General features: G+C 57.8%; 1 protein-coding gene across 1 annotated transcript; it reads right to left on the bottom strand.

Moving 5' to 3' along the window:
- Positions 1–643: 643 nt before the first annotated feature.
- Positions 644–16051, bottom strand: ANXA4 (annexin A4). Its single transcript, XM_054175282.1, has 13 exons — positions 15948–16051; positions 11585–11635; positions 10195–10270; positions 8907–9001; positions 8098–8211; positions 7000–7090; positions 5490–5569; positions 4324–4380; positions 3715–3808; positions 2957–3052; positions 2119–2177; positions 1171–1293; positions 644–1002 (listed from the first exon to the last, which is right to left on the bottom strand). The coding sequence occupies exons 2-13, from the start codon at positions 11585–11587 to the stop codon at positions 943–945; spliced, it is 948 nt and encodes a 315-aa protein (XP_054031257.1). The 5' UTR covers positions 11588–11635; positions 15948–16051; the 3' UTR covers positions 644–942.
- Positions 16052–18562: the final 2511 nt, after the last annotated feature.

Below are 18562 nucleotides of genomic sequence, written 5' to 3'. Positions count from 1 at the left end.
GCCTCTCAGACTCTGCTTCAGCTGCTAGGTTTTGCTGGTGGATGCCCTGGCCCAGGGGGTGCTTGTCAGGAAACAAGAGGGTCACTTTGTTTTGTCTCCTCAACTTAAGGCCATACATAACCTGTGCAGGTACCTCTGGAACCTTCTCAAGAGGGTCACCTTGCAAGCACTGCCCTTGTGTGCTGAGAGCTTCCTGCATCATGGAGGAGCTCTTCTTGAGTGTGGAGACCAAGCAATGGCCTTCCTCCTGCCTCTGGAAAAAAAGAGCTTTTTGGTCTCCAGCTGGAGGTTATGGAGTACAGCACTGGGCAGGAGCACTGTGGCCCCCTCACAGGAGCCTTGGTTCTATCTAAGCAGTGCAGGAAGCCAGCTGAATTCAAGTCAGAACAGCAGCATCTGGAACAAAGCAAGCAGAAGGGCAGCAGACAGCAGGTGACAGTCCCAGAACCCCAGGAGTTACCTGGTTACAGTCAGCCAGGACAGAGTTAGGTTGGACATCAGGAAGAAGTTCTTCACTATGAGGGTGGTGAGGCACAGGGCCAGGCTACTCAGAGAAGTTGTGACTGTCCCCTCCCTGGAGGTGTTCAAGGCCAGGCTCCCTGGGCTGGTGGGAGGTGTCCCTGCCCATGGCAGGGGCTTGGAACTGGATGAGCTTTAAGATTCTTTCCACCCCAGCCCATTGATTCTGTGATTCTTTTCTCTCTCTGGTTCCAGCATTCTGTTCAAGGAGGGCTTAGGCTACTCCAAGTAGCAGACAAATGGATGCTGCAAGCCTAGAAGTGTCTTAAAAGGGTCAGCCAGGAAGGCCACTGTGTAGCCAGAGCATGAACCACCCCAGCCAATGCTTTTAGCAACTAAGAAGGCATTTGGGAGAAATTAAACAGAAGGAACTGTTTCTGATCAGCTGCTTTCCATCCCCCAGGCAGTGCAGCCAGGCAGCCTTTAGTCCTCTCCACCACACAGCCTGAGCAGAACTTTCCTGTAGTCTCCTGAGCAGTCTCCCTGGGAAGACAGAAAGAAGCCAATGAGTTCCACAGCTCCACTCGGGGCTGGGTTGGTCCCAGCAGGTGCAGTTTCTTGTAGGCTCTGTATCCTGGCTGGGAGTTCAAGAGTGTCCTGGTCTCCTCCAGGCTGCTTAGGAGGTGCAGCTCTTTGTTTGCCACCTCTCACCTTGATGAAGGAGTGCAGAGACTTCCCATACATGGCCAGGAACTCCCTCCTGATATCCAGCATGTCCAGCTCGGAGCGGGACACCATCACTCGGATCAGTGTGCTGTCATCTGTCCCCAGGCCCTGAGCAGAGAAACCAACCAGCTGCAGCTCCAGAGCCTTCCTGAGCCTCAAAAGCTCTAGCCCTTGGGTCTTCTGGGAGATCTGCTCCCAGTCAGAGCATTTCTGTATCAGGGAGTGATCCACGAGCAGCTTGCTGCCAGGTAGGAGCACTGCTGTGAGCCTCCTGAGGGAAAAGAGTCCTCAGGACAGCTCAGACATTTGGGGTTCCCCAGCTGATGGAGGAATTGTCCAGCCCCAAGTGTGGGCAGCAGGGGCAGGGAGGGGATTCTGCCCCTCTGCTGTGTTCTGCTCAGACCCCCCCTGCAGTGCTGGGGCGGCTCTGGAGCCCTCAGCACAGCCAGGGACCTGCTGGAGCAGGGCCAGAGGAGGCCACAGCAATGGAAGCCCTCTGCTGTGAGGCCAGGCTGAGAGAGTTGAGGTTCAGCCTGGAGAAGAGAAGGCTCCAGGGAGACCTTCTGGTGCTTTCAGGACTTAAAGGGAACATGAATAAATCTGGGGACAGACTTTTGAGCAGAGCCTGTTGGGACAGGCCAAGGGGGAATGGTTTGGAGTCAAGGAGAGAGATTTAGAGTGGAGAGAAGGGAGAAATGTTTGACGGGGTGGTGAGACCCTGGCCCAGGCTGCCCAGGGGGTGTGAGCTGCCCCATCCCTGGCACCATCCCAGAGGAGGTTGCTTGGGGCTGTGAGCAACCTGCTGTGGTTGGGGATGTCCCTGCTGGCTGCAGGGGGTTGGACTGGATGAGCTTTGGAGGTCCCTTCAACCCACAGCAGTCTGTGAGGCGAGGGGGGGCTGGGAATGGCAATCCTCCAGCAGCAGCTCTTTACCTTCATGGATTTATACAACCGTTCAGCAAAGTAAGCAGGTTTGTTTCTCACACACTTCACTGCAGGGGGGACAAGAGGAACAGGATTAAGGTCAAGAAACACTGAAGGTCTTCCAAACCTCCACAGGGCTTCCTCATGGAGGTGTTTGTGAAGGTGCAGCTCAGGGCCAGCAAACCATGAGGAGAGTGCAGACAATGAGTTTAAGTTGTGCCAGGGGAGGTTTAGGTCAGACGTGAGGGAAAATTCCTTTACTGAGAGAGTGGTGAGGGGCTGGAACAGGCTGCCCAGGGAGGTGGTGGAGGGTCCAAGCCTGGAAGTGTTCAAGGCCAGCTAGGATGAGGCCTTGAGCAGCCTGGGCTGGTGGGAGGCCATGGTGGAGCTGGGGAGAACAGGCTGCCCAGGGAGGTGGTGGAGTCAGCATCCCTGGAGGTGTTCAAGAAGCTGTAGCTGTGGTGCTCCAGGGTATGGTTTAGTGGTCAATAGCAGCTGGGTTATGGTTGGACTTGATGATCTTAAAGGTCCTTTCCAACCTGAGTGATTCTGTGACACCTGCAGCCAGTGACCTGCTTAAGCTGATGTCTCCAAGCCCAGTGCCCAGGGTTGATTTCTTTGGGGCTTTAAATGCTTCCTGGCAGCAAAGGTCAGCTACCAAAGCATGGCTGGGGAAAGCTAAGGAGATCAGAAAGCAGAGAGCTGTCTCATCTGAGTGGATGTGCAAGGAGTAAAACACTCAGGCTTGCAGGCAGTGTCTGAGGTGTGCAAGCAGCCAGCCAGGGTGAGGCAACACCTCCAACTCTGTCAGGGCTTTGCAGACCAAGTCTGAAGGCAGGGAACTCACCCACAGCTAAGAGAGCATCCTCCAGGTGTCCTGACATCTCTGATTTGATGCTGTCTGTGATGTCCTTGTTAGCAATGCTCCTGTACACATCAAAAACTAGGAGGAGAAGCAGCAATAAAGAGCCAGTGAGGCAGTGACAGGATGAGGGGCAAGGGATTGAGGCTTGAGGATGTTGGGGCTGTTCAGCCTGGAGAAGAGAAGGCTCCAGGGGTTCCCTAGAGCTGCCTTCCAGGGCCTGATGTTTTCAAGGCCAGGCTGGATGTGGTTCTGGGTAACTTGGTCTAGTGGAAAGTGTCCCTGCCCATGGCAGGGGGGTTGGAACTGGAGGAGCCTTGAGGTCCCTTCCAACCCTGACAACTCTGTGATTCTGTGAAGGGGTCCTGCAGGAAGGCTGCAGAGGGCTTGACCTGAGGGTGTCTGGAGACAAGGGGGAATGGTTTGAATCTGAGGCAGAGCAGGGTTAGACTGGAGCTGAGGAAGAAGTTCTTCAGTGTGAAGGTGGGGAGAGCCTGGCACAGGCTGCCCAGGGAGGCTGTGGCTGCCTCCTGCCTGGAGGTGTTCAAGGCCAGGCTGGATGAGGCCTGGGGGATGGAGCAGATGATCTCTGAGCTCCCTACCAACCTGAGCCATTCTGTCATTCCATGATTCTATTCCTGCTGCCTCAGCAAGGGTTCCCAGGCAGTTCATGAGCAAGCAGAAAGCTCCTACAGAAGCAGTCCTCAAACAAAGGCAAAATGCAGGACAGAGCAGAGTCCTACCCATGAGCAGGTGCTCAATGTTCCGTGTGCAGAGGATGGAGATGAACTGCACCTCATCTGTTCCCCATTTATTCTCTCCAGCTTCATACAGGCACTTGAAGACATTATGAAGAGACAAAGTAAGGCTGAGTGAGAAGAGCAAGTGCAGGTGACCTCTGAAGGTCGCTCCCAACCCACAGCAGTCTGGCACTCCATGATACACAGCAGGAGGTTTGATCTCCTCGGTGCTTGGGCACTGCTGGCCTCTCTATAGCAAATACCAACCAGGCATGGCAGCTCTTGACTGAAACATCACCTCCCCTCCCGAACATCACCTCCCCTCCCGAACATCACCTCCCCTCCCAAACATCACCTCCCCTCCCAAACATCACTTCCTCTCCAAACATCACCTCCCCTCCCAAACATCACTTCCTCTCCAAACATCTCCTCCCCTCCCAAACATCACTTCCTCTCCAAACATCTCCTCCCCTCCCAAACATCATCTCCCCTCCAGACCTCTCAGCACAGAGTTGCAGGGACACCCCCCCCGCCAAATTCCCACCCCCCCCCCCAGCCTCCAACCCCCTCTCCCAGAACAGACAATTCTTGAGGAGGCAAAGGACCACACACCTGAGCATCTTGCTGAGCCAGGCTGCCATCCACATACCTTCCTTCATCTCTGTTTCCCTGCAGAGACACAAGGGTGAAAACCTCATGGCATCAGGGCAGCTCCTGGAGGCATCTCCTGCAGCTGCCCCATTCAAGACAACTTCCTGGAGGTGCTGCCAGTGGAAGAGCAGCTGGCAAGCACAGCTCAGGTGCCACCTGTGCTGCCTGTGCAGCGAGCAGCAAGCCCTTTGGGCTGGGCCATGTTCTCAAGAGACATGGACAGGGTCAGGCTCCTCACCCTGCAGAAGCTGGGCATGAAAGGCAGCCAGAGAGAAGCACACAATCATAGAAAGGCAGGGTGGGAAGGGACCTCTGAAGATCATCCAGTCCAACCCCCCTGCCAGAGCGGGATCACCAGGGCAGGGCACACAGGAGCACATCCAGGTGGGTCCTGAAAGTCTCCAGAGAATGAGACTCCACAACCTCTCTGGGCAGCCTGCCCCAGGCCTCCAGCACCCTCACACCAAGCAACTTTCTCCTCATGCTCAGGTGGAACCTCCTGGGTTCCAGCTGGTACCTGCTGATCCTTGTCCTGTCCCTTGCACCACCAACCAGAGCCTGGCACCTTCATCCTGACCCCCACCCCTCAGATATTGACAGACATTGATCAGATCCCTCTCAGCCTTCTCCTCTCCACACTGAACAGCCCCAGAGCTCTCAGCCTTTCTCCACAGCAGAGCTGTTCCAGTCCCTTCATCATCCTCATTGCCTCCATTGGCCTCTCCCCAGCAGCTCTCAGTCTCTCTTGACCTGGGGAGCCCAGAACTGGACCCAGGATTGCAGCTGTGGTCTCAGCAGGGCAGAGCAGAGGGGCAGCAGAACCTCCCCAGCCCTGCTGGCCACACTCTCCTTGCTGCCCCCCAGGATCCCCTTGGCTCTCTTGGCCCCAAGGGCACTTTGCTGTCCCATGCAGAACCTGCTGCCCACCAGCACCCCAAGAGTTTTCTCCATGGAGCTGCTTCCCAGCAGGGCAGCTCCTAACCTGTCCTGGTGCCTGCTGCTGTTCCTCCCCAGAATCAGGACCCTGCACTTGTCCTTACTGAACCTCATGAGGCTCCCCTCTGCCCAGCTCTCCAGGCTGTGCAGATCTCCAGATCTTGCCCCCACTGCCCTTAGGTTGGACTTACAGTGGAGAGGGACACCAGGACTCGCTGGAACTTGCCGGATGTGTCAGAGGCAATGTCCTCCTCCAGGGTGGAGCCATACTCTGTGAAAGCACAGAGGGCAGCGGTCAGCCACAGCTCCACCAGCTGCACACCACCCACAGGATTTGCCAGCCTGCAGCTAGGCAAGCACTGAGCTCAGCTCAGGGCTCTAAGCATCACAGAATCGTTTAGGTTGGGAAGGACCTTTAAGCTCATTCAGCCCAACCCTGATCCCAGCACTGCCCCAGCACCACCACCCCATGGCCCTCAGCACCACAGCTCCAGGGCTCTGGAACCCTTCCAGGGCTGGGGACTGCACCACTGCCCTGGGCAGCCTGGGCCAGGCCTGGACAACACTTTCCAGGAAGAAATTGTTCCTCATGGCCAATCTGAACCTCCTCTGGGGTAATTCAAGGCCATTTCCAATCTTGTCCTGTTCCTGTTCTTTGGGGGCAGAGCCCAACCCCTACCTGGCTCCAGCCTTCTCTCAGGAGCTGTAGAGAGCCAGAAGGTCTCACCTCAGCCTCCTCCACACTAAACACCCTCAGCTGCCTCAGCTGCTCCTCCCCAGCCCTGTTCTCCAGACCCTTCCCAGCTTTGTTGTCCTTCTCTGGCCCTGCTCCACTCCCTCAATGTCCTTCTTGGAGCGAGGGCCCCAAAACTGACCCCAGGACTCGAGGTGTGGCCTCCCCAGTGCCCAGCCCAGGGGCACAGTCCCTGCCCTGCTCCCAGCACTGCTGATCCAAGCCAGCCCAGGCATCACATCTAGTGCTGCAGCAGCACAGCCAATCCAGAACTGGCAGGAGATCCACAGCTGGCCAGACACCCAGCTGCCAGAGCCTGCCACCAGCAGTCCTGCTGTGACAGCTGCTTCTCGCTGCACCACTGCCAGCAGCTGCACTGCCTGCTGTGTCACAGCCCCAGGCTGCCAGCCCACTGCTGGCTGCACTCACTGCAGGGCTGCACTCACTGCACACACTGTGCTCACTGCAGGGCTGCACTCACAGCACACACTGCACTCAACACACACTGCACTCACTGCAGGGCTGCACTCACTGCACACACTGCACCCACTGCAGGGCTGCACTCACTGGAGACACTGCGTGCACAGCACACCACTCACTGTACACAGTGCACTCACTGCACACAGCACTCACTGCACACACAGCACACATTGCACTCACTGCACTCACAGCAGTGCTGCACACACTGCAGGGCTGCACACACAGCACACACTGCACTCACTGCATACACACACACCCCACACACCACACGCTGCAGGGCTGCAAATACCCCCCACACACCACACACTGCACTCACTGCACACACAGCACACACTGAACACACTGCAGGGCTGCACACATAGCACACACTGCACTCACTGCACACACACACAACACACAGCACACACTGCACTCACAGCACACACTGCACTCACTGCACACACTGCACTCACTGCACCCACTGCACCCACTGCACACGCTGCACTCACGCAGTTTGTAGTTCTCGTTGATGCGCCGAATCTCCTCGTTGGTGCGAGAGGCCAGGATCTCGATCAGGCAACCCTCATCTGTCCCTGCACCCTAGGGAAGGGCAAAGGCATGAGCCAAGAGTCATGGAAGGGACTGGGTTGTAAGGGACCTTAAAGCTCATCCAGCTCCAACCCTCTGCCTTGGGCAGGGACACTTCCCACCAGCCCAGGCTTGCCTTGAACACCTCCAGGCAGGAGGCAGCCACAGCCTCCCTGGGCAGCCTGTGCCAGTGCCTCCCCACCCTCACTGCAAAGAATTTCTTCATAGAAACATCAAATGTCTCAGGTTGGAAGGGAACTCCAACCTGAGACATCTGCTCCAACCCCTTGCCATGGGCAGGGACATCTGTCAACTGGATTCAGCTGCTCAAGGCCTCATCCAGGCCTTGAACACCTCCAGAGAGGAGGCAGCCACAGCCTCCCTGGATAGCCTGTTCCAGAGTCTCACCACCCTCCTACTGAAGAACTTCCTCAGCTCCAGTCTAACCCTGCTCTCCCTCAGCTTCACACCATTCCCCCTTGGCCTGGCTCTAGACCCCCTCAGGAAATATTCCTCTGCAGCCTTCCTGCAGGATCCTTTCAGATGTTCTTCCTCATCTCCAAGATGATGATGATAACTGCTGTGATCTGCAGCTAGGGTTCCTCCCTCCCCTTAGCTGGGGAGGGACTTTTGAGAGTGCCAGGGAGTGATAGGGCTGGGGGGGGATGGAGCAAAACTAGAAGTGTGGAGATTCAGATTGGATGTTAGGAAGAGGTTCTTCCCCATGGAGGGTGGTGAGAGCCTGGCACAGGCTGCCCAGGGAGGTGGTGGAAGCCTCCTGCCTGGAGGTGTTTGCAGCCAGGCTGGAGGTGGCTGTGAGCAACCTGCTGTGGTGTGAGGTGTCCCTGGCCAGGGCAGGGGGGTGGAACTGGCTGAGCCTTGAGCTCCCTTCCAGCCCTGACAGCTTTGTGATCCTTTCTCTATGTTAATAACAACAAATTAATGACAAATGCATCATTAGGCCTTTACCACACTGAAGTGATCAGAGCTTAAGCACCAGAAAAGGAAGCTATCCAAACCTTCATGGCCCTCCTCAGCTCATGCACATCATACATGGTGGTTGGAGTCATCAAACCAATGATCACCCTTTCAAAATTCCCTGACAGCTCCGACTTCAGGTCATCAATCAGGTCCTAGGAAGAGAAAGGAGTTAGGTGAGGGCTCAGCCTTTGAGAACAAACCTCCTTCTCCACTGTTCTTCACACTCCAGCCCTCCTTGGATGAAGAAGTGAGCTGAGCAAGGCCAAAAGAAACTTGGCCAGGGCAAGCCTGTGCTAACCTCACTGCTGTGGAGAGCAGGCAGTTCACCTTTCACCCAGGTGACAGAACCCAGCCAGGGACAGCATCTCCCAGACAAAGCCATGGCTGCTCACCTCTGAGGACCTCATCTCTGAGGACCTCCTCTCTGAGGACTTCATCTCTGAGGACCCTGTCTCTGAGGACTTAATCTCTCAGGACCTCCTCTCTCAGGACCTCATCTCTGATGAACCTCATCTCTCAGGACCTCCTCTCTGAGGACCTCATCTCTGAGGATCTCCTCACTCAGGACCTCATCTCTCAGGACCTCCTCTCTCAGGACCTCATCCCTCAGGACCTCCTCTCTGATGAACCTCATCTCTGAGGACCTCATCTCTGAGGACCTCCTCTCTGAGAACCTCATCTCTCAGGACCTCCTCTCTCAGGACCTCATCCCTCAGGACCTCCTCTCTGATGAACCTCATCTCTGAGGACCTCATCTCTGAGGACCTCCTCTCTGAGAACCTCATCTCTCAGGACCTCATCTCTCAGGACCTCATCCCTCAGGACCTCCTCTCTGAGGAGCACCTACCCTGCCAATGGTGCTTTTATAGGTGATCAGAACTTGCTGACGTTGGGCACTGTTCAGGTTTGTCAGGATGTCAATGATGGTATCTTCATCAGTGCCTGGAAGAAACCAGTGGGAACCAGTCAGGCTGCTTGCCCCAGAGCCAGGCACAGGCTCTGCTTTTGTCCAGCCTCTGCCCCTCACACACCCTGCTCCTCAGCACCTGCCCCTTACACACCCTGCTCCTCAGCACCTGCCCCTTACACACCCTGCTCCTCAGCACCTGCTCCTTACTCAACCTGCTCCTCAGCACCTTCTGCTTCTCAGACAACCTGGATCTCACCAGCACTGGGGACTAGAGCAGTCTACAAAGTGCCTCAAACCAGCCAGTGGCAGGCACCACCACACTGCAGTAGAGACAAGAGGAAGTCTCTATGGCCAAGATTTGGATTTCCAGTTGGGTTCATAGAACCCTGCAATGGCTCAGCTTGGAAGGGAAAAGTTCCTCTGCAGCCTTCCTGCAGGATCCCTTCAGGTACTGGAAGGCAGCTCTGAGGTCCCCAGACTTTAGACCTCTAAGGTCCCTAGACCTAAGCCCCTCCCCCCCCAAGTCTTCTCCTCTCCAGGCTGCACATCCCCAGCTCCCTCAGCCTGTGCTCACAGCAGAGCTGCTCCAGCCCTTGGAGCATCTTTGTGGCCTCCCCTGGCCTCTCTCCAGCAGCTCCAGGTCCTTCTTGTGCTGGGGACCCCAGAGCTGGAGGCAGGACTGGAGGTGAGGTCTGAGCAGAGCAGAGCCCAGGGGCAGAATCCCCTCTCCTGCCCTGCTGCCCACCCTGCTCTGGCTGCAGCCCAGCACCCAGCTGCCTTTGGGCTGCAGGAGGGCACTGCTGGCTCCTGGGGAGCTGCTCAGCACCCAGCACCCCCAAGGCTCTTTCTTCAGGGCTGCTCTCAACCGACTCTGCCCCCAGCCTGGAGCTGTGCCTGGGGTTGGCCCAACCCAGCTGCAGGAGCTTGCACTGTGCCTTGTTGAGCCTCATGCACTTGGCTCTGGCTCACTTCTCAAGCCTGTCAAGACCCTTCTAGATGGATCCCTGCCCTCAAGTGAGCCCAGAGCACCACACAGCTTGGTGCCAGCAGCAGACCTGCTGAGGGTGCCTCAATGCCACTGCCCATGGCACTGACAGCCTGATCAGTGCCCCCCCAGGGCTGTGGGGTGGTTCAGATGGTTTGGCTTCCCCTCTAACAAACCAACCAACCAGCAGGGCAAACATTCCCAGTGCCCAGGGTTAAAAAGGGAGGGAGATCAACTTACCCAATCCCTTCATGGCCTTCCTCAGTGCCTGTGCTTCGTGCTCAGCATTGAAGCTTGGGACCCCCTTGACTGTTGCCTAAAGCCACAAGAGAGGAGTCACCAAAGGTGGACTCAGGGTGGTGCATAAGGACAGTGAAGAACCAACAAGGCAGAAGCAGCAAACTCAGTGGCAGCAAGTGCAGCCCACCCACCAACCATGGGGAAACTGACACCATCCTACCCCAGAGAGGAACACTTCCTCCTAGGGAAATAAGCCTCAGGGACACAACTCCAGAGGGCTGCCATGGAGGATCTGGTTTCCAGTTCAGTAGTGATTCACAGAGAGCTCTCTCAAGCTCCTGGCCAGTGCCACTTCTGTGGGACCAACCCTGCCTTGCACGAAGCTCTCCCTGTTCCCAGGAACCAGTTCCCACTGGGTTGGCAGGGACCCTCAGAGGGCATCCTGTCCAACCCCCCAGCACTCAGCAGGGACATCTCCAGCTGGGTCAGGGCCTCAACCACCTCCCTGGGCAGCCTGCTCCAGTGTCTCACCACCCTCACTGTGCAGAACTTCCTCCTGATGTCCAACCTAACTCTGCCCTGCTCCAGTTCCAAACCCTTGCCCCTGGGCCCATCCCCACAGCCCCTTCTGAGCAGTCCCTGCCCAGCCTGCCTGTAGGTCCCCTGCAGATAGTGAAATGCAGCTCTGAGCTCTCCCTGGAGCCTTCTCTTCTCCAGCCTGAACAGCCAAAACTCTCCCAGCCTGGCCCCACAGGGGAGGTTTTGCAGCCTCTGATCATCTTGGTGGCCTCCTCTGGAGCCTCTCCATCAGCTCCAGGTCTCTCTTGTGCTGAACACAGCCCACAGCTGGACAGAGCCCTGCAGGTGAGGTCTCAGCAGAGCAGGGGGCAGGATCCCCTCTCTCCATCTCTGGCAATGCTGGCTCATGTCCAGCTTCTCCCCCACCAGCAACCCCAAGTCCTTCTCTGCAGGGCTGCTCCCAATCTCATCACCCCCAGCCTGGACTGGTACCTATCCAGGGTTGTTTGATCAGCAAACAATGCTGTAGGTTGGGCTTCCTGCAATGGGCACAGAATGGTGGAGTTGGGAGAGACCTTTCAGATCATTAAATCCCAGAGTAATGACTTCCTGCAGGCTGCACCTGGATAGAACAACAGCCAGAGGAAAATGAATGCTCTTTGCCCTACTCTCTGCCAGGGATTCCCCAGCTGGGAAAGCCTCAATGTGTGAATTGTTCTCCTGCATGAGGAAGTAGAGAGGTGATAACTGCACCCCCATAAAGGGACAGACAGTGACAGTGTTCCTCCTGCTGTATCCTTATCTCAGCTCTACTCCCCTCTTTGATCAGATCAAAGCCTGGCACAGGCTGGCACAGCAAACACACACTCACCATGGTGCTGGCTCGAGCTCTCGGTCTCTGCGTGCCCAGGCAGGTAGAGAACTGTCATAAAAACCAGAGGCAGGGTCAGGCTTCTAGCAAATCATTCACAGACTGCCCCTGCCAGCTCCTGGGGCTGCCTGAGCAACCACCCCATTGCCCAAGGACCCAAAGCTGCCCTGCTGAGCACCCATGGCACATCCCTGCCCTCCCAGCCCTGCCTTGTACCGAGCAAACAAAGGCTGCTTGCAACAGCACAGTGCCAGGAGGGATGTGCTGCAAACCAGCAGGTGCCCAGCACCAGGAACTCACAGGCTCACAGAGTCACAGACTGCACTGGGTTGGAAGGGACCCTCAGAAGTTATCTTGGCCAACCCTCCTGCAGTCAGCAGGGACACCTCCAGCCAGAGCAGGCTGCCCAGGGACACATCCAGGCTGAACTTCCATGTTCCAGATTTCACCACCTCCATTGTGCAGCACTTCCTCCTGATGTCCAACCTAAATGTCCCCTGCTCCAGTTTCAAACCTTTGTCCCTCAGCCTGGCACTCCCAGCCCTTGCCCAAAGTCCCTCCCCAGCTCCCCTGGAGCCCTTCAGGTACTGCAAGGCTGCTCTGAGCTCTCCCTGGAGCCTTCTCCTCCCCAGGCTGAACAGCCCCAACTCTCCCAGCCTGGCCCCACAGGGGAGGTTCTGCAGCCTCTGATCACCTTGGTGGCCTCCTCTGGAGCCTCTCCAGCAGCTCCAGGTCCTTCCTGTGCTGGGGGCCCAGAGCTGGAGGCAGTGCTGCAGGTGGGGGCTGAGCAGAGCAGAGCAGAGGGGCAGAATCCCCTCCCTGTGCTGCTGCTCTCCCTGCTCTGGCTGCAGCTCAGCACTCAGCTGGCTCTGGGCTGCCAGGGACCACTGCTGGCTCCTGGGGAGTTTGTCACGACCTGACACCCCCAAGGCCTTCTCCTGCAGGCTGCTCTCAGCCACTCTTCCCTTAGCCTGGGTCTGTGCTGGGGATTGCCCTGCCCCAGCTGCAGGAACCTTGCCCTTGGCCTTGTTGGACTTGCTGAGGTTGCCTTGGGCCCAGCTCTGCAGCCTGCCCAGGTCCCTCTGGCTGGATCCCTTCCCTCAGCCAGGCCACACCACTTGTTCTCACTCACAGACTTGCTGAGGGTGTCTCAAAGCCACTCTCCATCTCTCTCCTGAATCCTGCTGAGCAGCAGCTCCCCATGGGCCCAGGCAGTTGTGCAAGAGCTGCAGTGCCTGCCCCTGGCTCACATGACTGTGACGAGGCTGCAGGGTGCTGCTCAAGTCCCAGCAGGATGTTGGCCACAGCTGTGGTACACAGAGGCACTCTCCAGCTCACCTGGACCTTGGGACATGTTGTGCAAGGAAAATAATTAATGCTGAGCTCCTTTTTATCATTTGATTATAGAGGGCAGCAGCCTAATTATTAGCAGCCCTTGGGAAAGTCATAGAATCATAGAATGGTGGTGGTTGGAAGGGAGCTCTGGAGCTCATCCAGTCCAACCCCCTGCCACAGCAGGGATCACCCAGGGCAGGATCATCCAGGAAAGGGTCAGGAAAGTCCCCAGAGCAGGAGACTCCACAACCTCTCTGGGCAGCCTGCCCCAGGCCTCCAGCACCCTCACACCTAAGAAATTTCTCCTCATGCTGAGGTGGAACCTCCTGGGTTCCAGCTTGTGCCCACTGCCCCTCGTCCTGTCCCTGGGCACCACGAGACTGGCCCCTTCTTGTCACCCACCCTTCACATCATCACAAACATTGGTAAGATCTCCTCTCAGTCTTCTCCAGCCTAGACAGCCCCAGGTCTCTCAGCTTTTCCTCATCAGACACGTTCCAGCCCCTTCAGCATCCTTCTAGCCCTCTGCTGGACTCTCTCCACCAGGTCTCTGTCCCTCTTGAACTGGGGAGCACAGACTGGACACAACACTCCAGCTGTGGCCTCACCAGGGCCCAGGGGAAGGGCAGGAGAATCTCCCTTGCCCTGCTGGCCACACTCTTCTGGATGCCTGAGGCCAGCAGTGGCTCTCTTGGCCACAGGGCCAAGCCCTCTGCTCCTCTCTGTTCTCTCACAGCTTGCTTTGCTTCAGCCAGACAATGAAGAATGGCTTCAGCTCTCACCGAGGTGTTGCTGATGCAGCCCTGCCACTCAGCTGGTTTGCACACAGCAGCAGCAGTGCCAGGCTGGTTTAGCAGGTCAGGGAGAGGGCAAAGGAAAGGCAACAAACAAGGAAAAGAGGGCAGGAGGCAGGAAAAAAATCTGAGTGGAAATGAGCTGGCAGAAAGAAACCAAACCATGAGGAAAGGACAAGAGGGCCTGGATTCAGGGCAAACCTGCAAGATCCAATTACAAAGAGCACACTGGGCAGGGACTGGAGGCTTCTGCTCTCTTCATGCAGCTTAAATGTCACTGGGACTATAAAGAGCAGAGCACTGCAGCAGGCAGCAGTGCTAACTCCCCTGCCCAGCCTGCAAACGCTGCTCTGTGCCCAGCACTGCCTGTGAGCCACAGAAGTGGCAGCTGGAAGCACCCAGCAGGCTCTCCAGCTGTGCTCCCTGCCCTGGGAACCCTCTTGATGCCTTTCCCAGGTGAAGGTGTCCCTATGGACTGCTCAGGCTGGGGGATCAGATGAATCAGACTCTCCTATCCCCTCCTTAGCTAGCAGAGAGAGAAAGGAATTGCTCAGTCAGAGCTGGCAGTGCTCTGCAGCTCAGCACAGCTCCTTGTCTGCAGCTCCAAGGGGGCCAGCAAGCTCCTGGAGAGCAGCAGCACCCAGCTCTGTGTCTGGAAGGGAGCAGCAGCACCCAACTCTGTGTCTGGAAGGGAGCAGCAGCACCCAGCTCTGTGTCTGGAAGGGAGCAGCAGCACCCAGCTCTGTGTCTGGAAGCATTAAACTGAGAGCAGAGGGGCAGCCACCAGTGCTAAGGTGTCCTGGCTAAGCCCTGTCCTGCTGTTATTTGCTTCACCCCAGAACAAAGGCCTGGGTGAGGGCATCCTGCAGACCTGGCTGAGCAGAGGCTCCAAGCCCTGTGGCCAGATGACAGAGCACAGGGGTGTGAGGCTTCCCTCCCAGAGCCCATTCACACTTCCCAGTGGATCACCCTTTCCCAGCAGGATTTATCAGCTGGTCAGGCAGTTAAAGGCTACAGGAATGTTCCCTAGAAGCTGAATCCAGGATAAACTTCAGAAAGCAGCTGAAGCTACCACGTGTGTGGCCAGGTCCAAGCCAGGCTTGCTCTGGAGGTACAGAGCACCCTAGCTCCCAGTGAGGCTCCCAGTGAGGCTCCCAGTGAGGATCCCAGCGAGGGTCCCAATGAGGCTCCCAGTGAGGCTCCCAGCGAGGATCCCAGTGAGGATCCCAGTGAGGAACCCAGCAAAGATCCCAGTGAAGATCCCAGTGAGGATCCCAGCAAGGATCCCAGTGGGGCTCCCAGTGAGGCTCCCAGCAAGGATCCCAGTGAGGATCCCAGTGAGGATCCCAGTGAGGATCCCAGCAAGCCTCCCAGCGAGGTTCCCAGCGAGGTTCCCAGCAAGGCTCCCAGGAGCCCCCCAGGACACACACACAGAGGCTTCCATCCCCACAGCTGGGCTCACGACCACCCTGCCGGCCCTACCCCTGGAAAAGCAGCGTTTAGTGACCCCTGCAAGGCGAAGCCTGGACTCGTCTGACGGGTTCCTGGGTGCAGCTTCCCTGTGCCCCAAACCTACACCCTGCTCCAGCTCACCTTTTCCACGGCTCTGCCACCCTCAGGTGCGCTGGATCCAGCTGCTGCCCGCACAGCTGGCCGGGCCGTGGGCAGCCCGAGTGCCCCAGCAGCTCCGGCTGCCTGCCTGATGCCAGCCCCGCCCGCAGCTCAGGGCAGGGTCTCCCTTCTGCTGGCGAGCCCTGGGCACCCAGAGTATGCCAGCACCGCCCGCAGGGTGCCCTTTGCGCGGCCACTGCCCTCAAAAGGGGCACGGCCACAATCCGGAGCCAGCAGAGCCTCCTGCTCCTCGCCTCAGCACCCACCCACAGCCGCTCCGCCAGCCCCTGCCGCCCCGTCCCCGCCGCAGCACCCCGCGGGCAGGCGGTGCCAGGCTGGGCACGGCAGCAATCGGAAGCCAGCGCCACGCTCCCGGTGCCCGGGAGGCGTCAGCCATCTTCCTCCTTCCCACCGACCTCCTCCCTGCCCTTCCTCCCCCCGGCCCGGTGCCCTCCAGGGCTCCCCGGTGCCTTGGCACGGTGCCTGCGATGGGCATCGCCCACCCAACGGCTGTCCGGCACCATTCGGCGCCGCGCTCCGCAGGCGGGGCCGGGGCCGGGCACCTTCCCGAGCCCCTCCAGCCACAGGACCCCTACCCCGTGCCAAGGGGACCTGGCACTCACCTGCTGTCCCCGGCAGGCTCCTGGGCAGGGCTGGCAGAGCTGCTCCGGGCTCGCCCTGGCCGCCCAGGCCCCGCCCGGTGCGGGTGTGGCGGTGGCGCAGAGCTCTGCCCCCGCCGCCCGTCCCGGCGCCGCCGGCTGCCACCCGGGGGAGGTCCCAGCCCAGCCGCACGCTGCGGTGCCCCTCGGGTGGCCTGGCACCGCCTGGGGCAGCCCCTGCGAGCTCAGCAGAGGCCTGCCCGCAGCACACAGCCCCGGAGGGCAGGCGGTGAGCGGGACGGAGGCTGGAGCCCGAAGGCAGCCACAGCCTGGAGCCATCGTCCAGGGACACCTGGCTCCAGGGAGACCTCACAGCAGCCTTCCAGCACCTGAAGGGGCTCCAGGAGAGCTGGGGAGGGACCTGAGGGTGCCACGGAGTGACAGGACTGGGGCGGGGGATGGAGCAAAACTAGAAGTGGGGAGATTCAGATTGGATGTTAGGAAGAAGTTGCTCCCCAGGAGGGTGGTGAGAGCCTGGCACAGGTTGCCCAGGGAGGTGGTGGAAGCCTGGAGGTGTTTGCAGCCAGGCTGGAAGTGGCTGTGAGCAACCTGCTGTGGTGTGAGGTGTCCCTGGCCATGGCAGGGGGTTGGAACTGGGTGAGCCTTGAGGTCCCTTCCAACCCTGACAACTCTCTGAAGCTATGATTATTGTCACCACCTCCCACCTCAAGTGAAATGGCAAACTGAAGGCTGTCCTTAGGCTCATCTCTGCTGTGCCTGGTTTTAACCCCCTCCCCCTTTGAGCCTAGTTGTTGTAGTTTGAGCTGGGTGCCCCCCTGGTGCGTTCACTTCCTGTGTCCAGAAGTCCAGCCCAGAGGGATGGACACAGGAAATTGTGTATTTCCTACCATAATTCTTTGCACCACTATAAGATCCAGTGCGGAGTCTGGCACTTCCTCTTTCCTTCCCTCTCCGAGACTTGGTAACTGGGGGAGAGATCTCCCGGCCATGGGCCTGACTGGGCCCAAGGCCACAGGGGGATGGGCAGTCTCAGGCCTGGCCAGCTGAGACTAGCCCAGCAGAGGGAGGGGGAAGAAGGAGCCCTGGGGGTTTTGCATGCACCCCCAGGTGGGGATGGGATCTTTCTTTGTCACTGCGCTTTGGGTTTTCTGTAACATTCACTGCTTTCTATTTAAACTTTCATCACTTTTGCAATCCGTTTGCCTGAGTCGTTATTTCTGCCTGTGGTGGGGAGGGGATCTGCCCCAACCCATTACACTAGTTTAAAGCCCTTTCAACCTCTCTGGGTTGGAATTGAGTGATCCTTGAGGTCCCTTCCAGCCCTGACAATTCTGTGATTCTAAAGGGATTTCAGTTTCTCCTCAGTCTTCCCCTGCTGTGACTGTGCCTGGGTCAGTGCTGGACAAGACCATGGTGGTGACAGAGGGAACTCAACCCTGTAGCAACACAGATCTTGGCTTCCCTGGGTTGATTCCCTGGGCTTTAGCCTGATGTCAAAGTGCAGTTTATTAGCATGAGTAAAGCAACCTTCTGAGGTTCTTTTCCCAGCTCATCCCACACTCATGCCTCAGCCCAGTGCCTCTGCACATGCTCTGCTGCTGCAGGAGACCTAAATTTAGCAGCTGGGCTGCCCCAGGCTGTGCTCCAAGGAGCATGGCTGTGTGGCTGCCTCAGCACAGCTTCTGCTGCAGCTCAGGCTCCCCCAACCCCACCCCACCCAGGCCAGGCTCTGCTCACTCCCTGTGGATGTGGGGGCCCACAGCAAGCCAGGGGGCCAGCCCCCAGCACTCTCTCTTTCCATTCCAGGCCTCACCTGGCACTTTCCCCCCACCAGGATTCCAAGTGGACTGGCACATGTCACCCACAAGGCACTAAGGAGAAACTCTGCCCTACATCTGTTCAAGTTTCCACTCTCATCCCTTCCTGCCACGTCAGCTCCCTCCTGCTCTGGCCCACAGCCACACAGCTGTGTTTCTCCATTTTATGTCCACAGATTGATGGAATGGGTTGGAAGAGACCCCAAAGATCATCCAGTGCCAACCCCCTGCCATGGGCAGGGACACCTCCCTCCAGGCCAGGTTGCTCAAGGCCTCATCCAGCCTGGCCTTCAACACCCCCAGGCAGGAGGCAGCCACAGCCTCCCTGGGCAGCCTGTGCCAGGCTCTCCCCACCCTCACTCTCAACAATTTCTTCCTCATCTCTAGTCTCAATCTGCCTTCCTCAAGCTTCAGTCCATTGCCCTTTGTCCTGGCACTCTAAGCCCTTGGGAAAAGTCCCTGAATGTTGTTGTTTTTTCCAGCCTGTGTATTTTCACCAACATCCTCCTCCTCTTTGCTCTCCAGCCTCTTCCAGCCAGGGACTGGCTGGCTGTGACACTGCAGTCACTGGTGTGTGCAACAGGGATTATTTAGGAGTTATTCATCTTCTTTAACTGTTGCATCAACCCTGCCACTCATGATCTGCACAGTTCACCCTTTTCTTCTCCCCTGGGAGAGGTCCCAAGCTGGGGGCAACAGGTGAAGATGCAAAATGTTCAGGAGTCAGATCCTGACCCAACACAGAGCCAAGTTCCTGTCCCCTTGGCTGGTTGTGGCTGCTGGCTCCACAGCCAAGTAGTT

Source organism: Dryobates pubescens, chromosome 31, assembly GCF_014839835.1.
Source record: "Dryobates pubescens isolate bDryPub1 chromosome 31, bDryPub1.pri, whole genome shotgun sequence".
Lineage (NCBI taxonomy): Eukaryota > Metazoa > Chordata > Aves > Piciformes > Picidae > Dryobates > Dryobates pubescens.
Note: the sequence above shows the minus strand (reverse complement) of the source record. Positions and strands in the feature narration are given on the sequence as shown.

Excerpts from the sequence above, each read along its gene's own strand:
- ANXA4 (XM_054175282.1), bottom strand. Across the intron at positions 5,570-6,999 it reads CAACGAGAACTACAAACTGC|AGTATGGCTCCACCCTGGAG; the intron begins GTGAGTGCAGCG and ends GTGCTTTCACAG. Across the intron at positions 3,053-3,714 it reads CATTGAGCACCTGCTCATGG|TTTTTGATGTGTACAGGAGC; the intron begins GTAGGACTCTGC and ends TTCTCCTCCTAG.